General features: G+C 41.5%; 1 protein-coding gene across 1 annotated transcript in view; it reads right to left on the reverse strand.

Annotated features, from left to right (window-relative positions):
- The window catches only part of CDK15 (cyclin dependent kinase 15), a 31014-nt gene extending 22321 nt beyond the window's left edge, over positions 1–8693 (reverse strand). Inside the window, exons 1-3 of the mRNA XM_063291823.1 lie at positions 8571–8693; positions 7401–7498; positions 5061–5140 (exon numbers count right to left, since the gene is read on the reverse strand). Coding sequence (XP_063147893.1) covers positions 5061–5140; positions 7401–7498; positions 8571–8693 — 301 coding nt within the window. The remainder of the gene's footprint in view (positions 1–5060; positions 5141–7400; positions 7499–8570) is intronic.
- Positions 8694–9942: the final 1249 nt, after the last annotated feature.

The following is a 9942-nucleotide window of genomic DNA, read 5'->3' on the forward strand; positions in this document are numbered from 1 at the left end:
GAATGGGTGGCGGCGCACAACGTTAAAGCGCCTGACCTGACCAGAGCATTCCACCGGGCATACCCCGACAAACCGCAATCAAGGTCAGCAAAACCAACCCCCCCCCCCGCAGGCCTCCCCCCGCCTCCCGTGCCCCAAGGGAAGGGGCCCCCCCCAAGCCCGCGACTTGGGTGGACCTTCCCCCCCCCGGGACTCACTCCCCCCGCCCCGGGCCCACGGGGTGGTGACAAACGATCGCCAGCACCCTCCCCCCGCCCCCTGGCCGCGGGGGAGTGGCAAGCAAGTCAACAGGGCAACCTGGGGGCAACGCCCAGGAGACACAACAAAGGCGACGCACTCCAAATAAGCAAAAAAGGGCCCTACCTGGAGCTGAGCAGCACCCGACCAGCCACGCCTCTCGCCTCGCCGAACTGAGCCAAACAAACAGGGTGTGGTTGGAGCATGCGCACGCCAGGTCAGAACCCGAGCATGCGCACCATGGACACACCCTGGGAAGGCACGTGGTAGAGGGAGGAGCAAAGGGAGGGGCGACAACTACTCCGGCGGGAACTTTGAAAAAAAAAAAAAAAAAAAAAAAAAAAAAAAAATGGCGTTTTGACAGCTCCATGGGGGAAACCCAGAAACCCGGGGGAGAACACTATTCGGAAAGGGGGCAGTATGTCATGAGTGCCGTTGAGCTAAAGTAATCAGCGCAATGGCACTCATGACAATGACAAGGAAATAGGTGAAGGGGTACAAGTTAAGTAGCCATCAACCCACAACGACTAACGGCTAACAAACAATAGATAAACGGATCACGGAGCCACCCAAGCCATCAGCAGCAATACCACGGGGATCGCCCAGCTGAAAGCAATCAGCAGAAGAATGAAAACCTGAGGATGGGCGATCCTAGAAACCCTCAACCAATGGCAGGGCAACGCATGGGACAAAGGGGGGTGACGTGACCGAGAGCGAGGGGGCGCTGACCGGCGCGGGGTATTTAAACCCCGCACCGGCGCGCTCCTGTCACTCTCAGCTTTTTCTAACAACGTTGTACCTATCCTGAAATAAACCAGAGCCTGCTTTGCAACCCAGTGTCTGAACGTTATTCAGAGGTAGGCAGCGCATGACATTCAGAATGGTTTAAATGATCATTTCCACCCCATAGCCTTGCTGGTTTTTCTCATTAGTAGTATAAGGAGCAAGACATGTCCCTTCAGTGCCTGATCTGCCTTTGTACCAACCTCCCTTGGTGCTAAAATTTGTTCAAGGTCACTCCTGATATTATGGCAGTTTTCCATGCAAAGAGCTTGGATATGCAGAAGATTATACACGTGTTAAGTTGAATGCATGGAAACAGAAAATAGAAACAGAGGTAGAACACGTGTACATAATGCTCTTACGCCCAAACAGCATGGTTATTCCATGTCTGTTTCCATTTCCAAACAGGGATTCCATATCAAATTTTTAATACAATTCTCAGTCTTCAGAATAAGGAAATAGTAATATTTTTATTGCTGATATTTAAAAAAAATCTTCTATAATTCATAGAATCACAGCAGCTTGGTTTCTATAGCATATGCATAAGATTCACCTGGACTGACATTACATTAAATGAGTATTATAAGATGAATAAAATATAATTTTTATTAAGGAAATTATTTACACAAGGCAATAAAACATTCCTTTCGTGGCCCCAGAGCCCCCAAGAACAGGCAGGGCCAAAACATCAGGCTGTTTTTTGTGTTTGGGGACAGGACATACAGGGCAAAATGGGTGCCTTTACAGGGTCTTAAGGCCCCCATTTCAGCCTTCTGTGCCCACCCCTCTGGTTGGAACCTCTCTGGAATGTGGCCCTTGCCATTTTGTGCAAAGCCCAGGGCATCTCTTGTGGCAATTAAAAGATATCAGCCATCTCAGAAGGTCTCAGCAAACACAACGGGTTTTTAACACGTTATAATTGTTAACCGATAAGGTACTCCTAACGTGTCTCACATGTACTCTGCATAGCCAACCCCTTCCCCCCCACCTCCCCCCAATTTAAACCCTCTATCAGTCAAGCCATTCTACGCATCTGATAAAGTGAGCTGCAGCTCACAAAAGTCTATGCCTTTTCATGAAGTTTGTTGGCCGGAAAAGATGCTACCAGACTCCTCCTGACTTTCTGCCACCGCAGACTAATATGGCTCTCTTCCTACAACAGATACACCCCTGGAAAATAGTGTTACAATCTGAAATGGAATCCTGTCGCTGAGAGGCATTGCTGTTAGGTTAAAAATGCTTAAATACAGGGTTTTTTGGCTAAATGAAGTTTAAGTTGCTTAAAAGCTTCTCTTGGTTAAATGAACTCTCCACAGGCTTGAGATGGCTTCAAGCAGTTATGCCAGGACAGAGGTCACGATCAGTGGACTTACACAGGCAAAGCCGGAGGCACAGGCAGCAGGCTCCCCACTTTCCATCCAACGAACCCTTTTGCACAGAAAAAAGGGCTTGGTGGATGTCTAAAGCCATGTTTCTGCAGACAAAGGAAGAACGCGAGTTTAGCTATTTAAAATTGCTTCCCCTTTGTCTGTGAATGCTTACAAATGGTTAAACCCACACTGCCACCCATTTGCACGTCTGTATAACTTTTTTTTTAATGGAATGTTTGTAATTTACTAGGAATGCCTAGGCTGGAGCCTAGGAATAATTGGAATAATATTGGAATAATCCCAGTAAACTAGGATGCGTGGTTAGCTTACTTCTCAGGAGGTTTTCCTTCAGGTCAGATGTCTCTAGCTTTTATCCTAGACAATCCCTCCCAAGCAGGAACAATCGTCTTCCTCTATCTCAACCTCCTCCCCTGTTTTTGGCTTCCAGAATTAATCAACAGTTTCAGGGCCTGTTTGCTAAAGTCTCTCCAGGTAGACCTTTGCTTGAAGCATTTTGGTGGTATCTGATTGAAGCAGGAAGCACCAGAATTCACCACAGAATGGCTTCTGCCTCTGCTTCTTAGCCACTAGGTATGGCCTTCAGGACCAAGAGGGCAGAATTATGTTGTGGCTAACTCTCCCTTCTGGTGTTTGTTTCAAAAGGGAAGAAAGAGAGGTTGCAAAGTACAGGTTCTGTAGCTGCACAGACACCCTCCACAGGTACCTCCCTTCACACAAGATGGGTAGTGACTGTGATTGGGCTACCCCACTCTTTGTTTGCCTGCTTGCTTTTAATTTCAATGGTAAAATTTAAAAAGGCAAGTATTTAGCTGGCCCATCCCTGTTCAGGTGGGTGGGACACTGGCCAAACCTTTGTTTGTTCCCAAACAGGGGTTTGCCTCAGTTTGTAATGATGACTGGCATTGGATCAAATAGTTTACCCATGGTTAGCACAAAGCTGGGTTGAATATATCACACAAACATGCTCTCAGTTAGAAGCCTTCCTTTCAATACAGCAAAAACTAGCTTTTCTCCACCACTGACTTACAGGACTCTCTACTGTTCCAATTTTTGAGTCAGCAAAAAACCCGGAACTGGTATTTTCATTATCTGCAGTCATTTCACTGACTTCCCTCCAGGGTAAGAGGTGACAAAGCCTAACAGATTTTTCTTGAGGCTGTTCTTGGATGGTGTCAGAATAAATGGGGGGGGGGTGGCATGGGTGAACGGTCACTCACACCCTGGTTATCTCCCATATAGACTACTGCAGTGCGCTCTACATGGGGCTACCCTTGAAGAGTATCCAGAAGCTTCAGCTGGTCCAGAATGTAGCCGTGTGGGTTATTTTTGGTGCCCCTAGATTGGCACATGTAACAACGTTACTGCACAAGCTGCCTGGGTGCCAGTTTGCTTCTGGGTCCAATTCAAGGTGTTAGTTATCACCTTTAAAGCCCTACACGGTATGGGGCCAGGCTACCTGAGGGACCGTCTCATCCCCACAACATCGACCCACCCCACCGGATCAGGCAGAGAGGGCATGTTACGGACCCTGTCTGTAAGAGAACTTCATCTGGCGGGGTCCAGGAAGCAGGCCTTCTCTGCAGTGGCCCCCGCCCTTTGGAACATCTTGCCCCCAGAGGTGAGGCTGGCCCCTTCACTTCCGACCTTCAGGGAGGCCCTGAAGACTTGGTTCTGCCGTCTCACCTGGGGTGGGAAGGTGGGCAGCCATTCATGGGGTTGGCTCGTGCCTTAGAGCCCCTCCCACCTGATTAGAATTTTTCAGCCTCTTGGATTTTATACTTATTTATATTTTATTTTATATTTGTAAATTGTCTTATTTTTATAGGATTTTAATTGTTTATTATTATAGTTTTAATTTTATTGTAAACTGCCCAGAGTCCCTCTTTTGGGGGAGATGGGCAGTAGCAAAATTTGAATAATAAATAAATAAATAATCCCAACACAGCTAAGGACAACCGAAAGCCTGCTTCCCTAATGGGCTGGAATGAGATGAAGGCAACATCATGGGGACATGCCAGAAAAAAGATGTTGCCTTTGTTAGGTGCAAGTAGGAACATTCAGCCTGAAGCATCCGCAGGTACATTATGCAGTAGTAACATAGATTTCTACTCTACCTGATTAGAGTGTATCTCATCCAGGGGAATTAAACATTGTATCAATACTTCCCTCTCACCTATACACACACAGCCCTGTTGATATCTGATTGTAAGTTTGGGATGGGAAGAGCAAAATATTCAGAAATATATAGAAAACTGATTCTGCATGTATCCCAATATAGTTTTCTATTGCTTCTAATACTAATAAATTCAGCCTAAATTGTGAAAGAGAGCCAGTTTGGTGTAGTGGTTAAGGCACCAGGGTGGAAACCAGGAGTCTGTAAGTTCTAGTACTGCCTTAGACACAAAGCCAGCTGGATGACCTTGGGTCAGTCTCTCTCTCTCAGCCCTAGGAAGCAGGCAACGGCAAACCACTTCCAAAATCTTGAAATGAAAACTGCAGGGACTAGTCCAGGCAGTCACCAGGAGTCCACTGACTCAAAGGCACCAAAATAATAATACAGTCATAATAATACTTAACTTTACCCAACTGGTGAAAATGTTCAGGGCATAATTCCTCATACAGACTGAACTCTGTATTCGTATTTCTTACCTTCTCTTATGGCTGTAAAAGGGATTCCTTCCTCAGTCTTCAGGTTGATGACTTTCAAAGCTACCAGCTGGCTGTATATTCTATTGGGACAGAATATAATTGTTTTCTCTTCACAATACCTAGTAGTTGAACTCACAATTTACAGTACACTTAAATCAAAAGTCCTATAAATCTACCATAGGTAAAGTGATTCAGTGCCATGTAATGCACGAACTATACATCGCCTACTAACATATGCAATAAGAGTCTTCTTTATGCAATCAGTCTACCAAACATGTGGAGACAGGAGGCTTGTAGATGGAGTATCACCACCATCACCTATAGATCATCCTCTCCCTAGCATTTACTGATTTTTAAGAAGAGCCCTGCTGGCTGAAATCAAAGCACTTGCCTCTTTAGCAAGATTTATCTTTCTGCATATTTGGTAACACTTTCTACCAATCTACTTGGAAATTTTCTGCAACTCATGGATGTCTTTCTAAAAATTGATATGTTAGCCTTCACAAGAGTAGAAGATGGCAATCTTTTTGTAAGAAGATAAAAATTTCAAGTCTACATTTAGAATGGCTGGGTAGATACAGTCTAGACCTGGTGATTTATTAGTACTTAATTTGTTAGAAAGGCTTAGAAGTATCCTATTATCACGATTAGTCTCAGTTTATCAGACTTTCTTTCTGAAAATATGAAAATGGCTTTCTTCATTTAAGACTATATCAGCATCTCTTCTATCTCCTTATCTTTTGCTGGTGTATTTATTTATTTATTTATTTATTTATTTATCTTCATCCAATAAATTGAATATTTCTCTGTTTTCTTCTTCTTATATATGCTTTCCTTTTAATTGGTAGTCTTAAATGTTTTTAGCCATATGATCAGATGCTTTTTTTGTATCCCATATTTTCTGCTTGCATTTTTTTTCTCAAAGTTTGTTTTCATTATTTGTTCTTCTAATTTGGATGAGTTTATATTTTCCGAAGAAAGGCTCTTGTTTCTAACACTTCCACTTTATTAATGATACTATTGTCCTTTGCTCCTGGTGGTATTTTTCCTGCTGTGTGGTATGCTTCTGGGTGAATCACCATTATAGTGATTATATATAAACTTCAACTACTCTGGAGAAATTGGAGAGAGAAATCAACTCACCCTTGATTTGATGTTCATTTTTCCTTTTAGGCATTATTTATTTGTTTATTTGTTTATTTATTCCTCTGTATTGGGTTTATTTATTTATTATTTTATGTTATTTATCCAATTTTTCCCCACCCGACTCCTCCCATCAGGGGACTCTGGGCGGTTTACAATAATCAATTAAAACAACGATCATACAATGAATAAAATATACAGTATAAAATTACAGTAATAAATAATATAAATAAGAGTAAAAAATAAAAAAGTCCAAGTGGCAAAAGAATCTAAAACAGTCCAAGTGTGGGAGGAGTGGTCCATAGCAGCCATCCCCATGTTAGTTCTCTACTATCTAGCAAGTCTCTGTATCTGCCCAATGCATAATAATCCTCTGTGCATTTTCCTTAATACTCCTGTGTCTGCTGAGTGTAGCGGCATGCACTAACAGTTTCTCCCTTCATATGCCTCTATCATGACTGTTTTCTTTTACAGGACTTTTGATTGTCTGCTATGAGGGTAGGCAAGTTGGTACCCTTCAGATATTATAAACTATAATTACATAATCCCTGTCTATTCAAGCTGCCTAGAGTTTATGATAATCTATATTACTTTACATTAATTTCTTCATTCTATTGAATGGTGTCTTGGACCTCTGCCTCCAAATTGTGCCTTCAAGGATAAAACATGCTAATATTTGCTTTCTTCAGACTAAAAAAAACAATGTCTTCCTTCCCCTTTCTGCAGTGAAACACAGCTTCTAATCCAGAGACACGCTTCAAGTGAAGCAGGTTAAATTCTCATTTCTGCAATAATGCAGATACAGAGTCAAAGTCTGTGAGAGGCATTTGTATGCAGATCTGTTTGAATTAAATATGTTGTTGGATGCATGGTCCATCACACCATGGAAACTATATTTTTCTTCACTTAATAGTGTAGTAAATTTTCAGATAATATTCATGGATTTGCAATAAGTGCAAAGAATGCTCTAATTTTAATAAAGTTACTATTTATAGCTGAGAAGGTCTGTTTGTACCTTAGTAATTTGCTTCTCAAATGTTTTCATTCCAGAATGTTTCCTCCAAAGCTTTTTATTCATCTTATTGTTTTAATTGAATTGTGTTGAGTTCATAAATTGAATTATTATAGATTTAACTAATTATTATAGATTTAACTAATAATCCAAGGGTGACAGAAGTTCCTCTGTAAAATACTCACCTGCTGATTCCTTTGCACACCACTGAGTGAGGACCTTCACTCAGTGTCTCAAGATGCAGGTAGGATGAGACATTCCCAAATGGGAGACTTCTTCTTGGCTTAGATATCAGTGAGAGAGAAACAGAGCACACATGCATTTAGTTCTAAGATTTCTTAAAAGTTTTTTGACCCAGCAGTACACAGGTTTATTATCTGTGAATCAAATCATGCGGGAATGTTATACTGAATGATGATTGCAAGAAGTGTCCCCTTCACATATTTTCCAAGTTTGAACCCAAGCTCAAAGCCAGTTCTCAGATGACTTCCTGTCTCACTTGAATCTGTGATTGCAAGTTACAACTGCTTGCTTACGAACACTGTCACTGTCACTTCTGAGACATGTCTGCACTGATTATGCTTCTCTAATAGTGGAATATGGAATATTTTTAACATGCCAGGCTTCATATTCAAATACAGACTTTACGAAATTTGCCTTCTACGGTTCCTTTCATGGAATGCATACTTGCCCACAAGAATTCATCACCAAAATCATGGTCTGGATCAATGAAACAGCATTGGTAGGTTTTTCCAGATTTTGGTTTCTGAATAGTATGGAACTATGGTGGATGGAATGCATTCCTTGACTGTTGCATTCTTCTTGGATCTCTAAACTGGCGGGGTGAATTGGTAAACATTTCAAGAACAGAAATATGCTTATTGATCATATCTTCCCATATTTTTGTACTATCAGTTCTCTGATTTTTTTTTATCTCTGACTCATGACAGAATTATATTATGAGAATATAGTCATCTATACTTCAATACTGTAAAACCCAGATGAATTACTTTTCTGTACCTCTTGGCTGCCATCTTCTGGCCATCCAGAGTTATGCAGGCCTGTTCTACTAGCCCTGTAAATGGATAGGTCTTTAAGGACGCAGTATTGCATATCCAAAGAGCCATGCGCTATAAATGTGCATATGCATCCTGTCTGTTATAAGGACAAGCATCTGGCTCTTTATATATTAGTCAATCCAATAAGTTGTTTTCTTATTTATTTTCATTTTTTCTCTAATGTTTCTTATTTTGTGAAGCTAACATAGAGACTGATCAAGAAATTTTCTTCATTGAAATTCCAGTGAGATTTAGCCCATGCCTCTCCCAAAATGTTATATGTAAGAAACTGCTTACTTTCAGTATATAATCCTCTCCTTTCAGTTGAATATTTTCTTGCTGTGATGAGTCTTCTCTCTCTTCATAATGGCAGCATAGGCACCTGGGACTGGAAAATTTTCCACATAAGATGTCGCCCATTTTCTACAGCCCTCAAACTGAAACTCAAACCTTTTCTCTCTCATATTCTTTTCTGTTTGCCAAAGACTGGAAGCATATGACTTGCATGAGGTCTCTCGTGACTCATAAGAACGCTTTTTTTTCTAGTTTTAGGCCAATATTTCAAATTTATTCTGTGTGTAACTCTTTCAGTTTAACAAACATTGTTTCTGATAGTGTCCATGTTTCCAAATGTACATCTTAATCATAAACTTCAACACAAAATAAAAAATCTAGATCCAAATCCAAATAATGTTAATTTCCAGCACATACTAGAGATGGGGGAAGTGTAAATATGTATATAAGTGTGTATGTTTCGCAGTTCAAGGGTTTCCTTTTTATATCTGTGATACTTATGGAGCAGATTAACTTCACTGCTCCAGAATCTAGCCTATAACCAGATGCAACTGTTTGTTTGCATTATTCAAACCTTTCAGTGGGAGCTGCCTTACTGTAATCATTGCCTGGTGGCCAGTGGGGGCAAAGGACAGGGCAATAATGCAAAGTGAGGGGGTTCAGGATTTTCTGGGAATTCTTAACCCAGGGACTACCTACTGAATACCAAGGGAGTGTTTGATTGCCTTGAATACCATGACTCAAATATTATTTAAAGTAGTTATTTATTGAGCCAGTTTGGTGTAGAGGTTAAGGCATTGAAGGGCCACAAATCACAGCTTAGGACCGGAGTCCTTTAAACCTGGTATGGGTCCCAATAAACACACCAAGTGAGAAATAGGATAACCCTTTTATCTGAGCGCTCAAGTAACAAGGGGGTCTCTCCTCTGAAAAGGAGAGCCCTTTGTGTTAGTAGACAGCATCTTTTATACCATTGTCTATAAGATACAGTTACAGGCATAAAATGATTATTGGGCAATTTCTGTCACAGGGTACATAGGCATGCATACATTTGTGTTATCTATGTTAACTATACACTACATCTACACCCATCACCATTTAGGGATTTCTCCCCTCCTTCAGGTGTAAAATTCCACCTTGGCCCCTCCTTTGGGAGTGGAATAATCTAATTATGGGAGGAGATTTTAACAGTACAATTACCTGTCCGGTTACTTTCGGACCAGATATCCCCCATATGCGCATGCTTGCATTCTTGTATTATCTTCTACTAGTTCTGGTTTGTATTCCCTTCCCTTATCTTCCATTCGTGCCATCTCCCAACTTATACCTATCATGTACTTGTCAGCCTCCCTCATATTCCAACTTATTCTTAGGC

This window comes from Candoia aspera, chromosome 1, assembly GCF_035149785.1.
Source record: "Candoia aspera isolate rCanAsp1 chromosome 1, rCanAsp1.hap2, whole genome shotgun sequence".
Taxonomy (NCBI): domain Eukaryota; kingdom Metazoa; phylum Chordata; class Lepidosauria; order Squamata; family Boidae; genus Candoia; species Candoia aspera.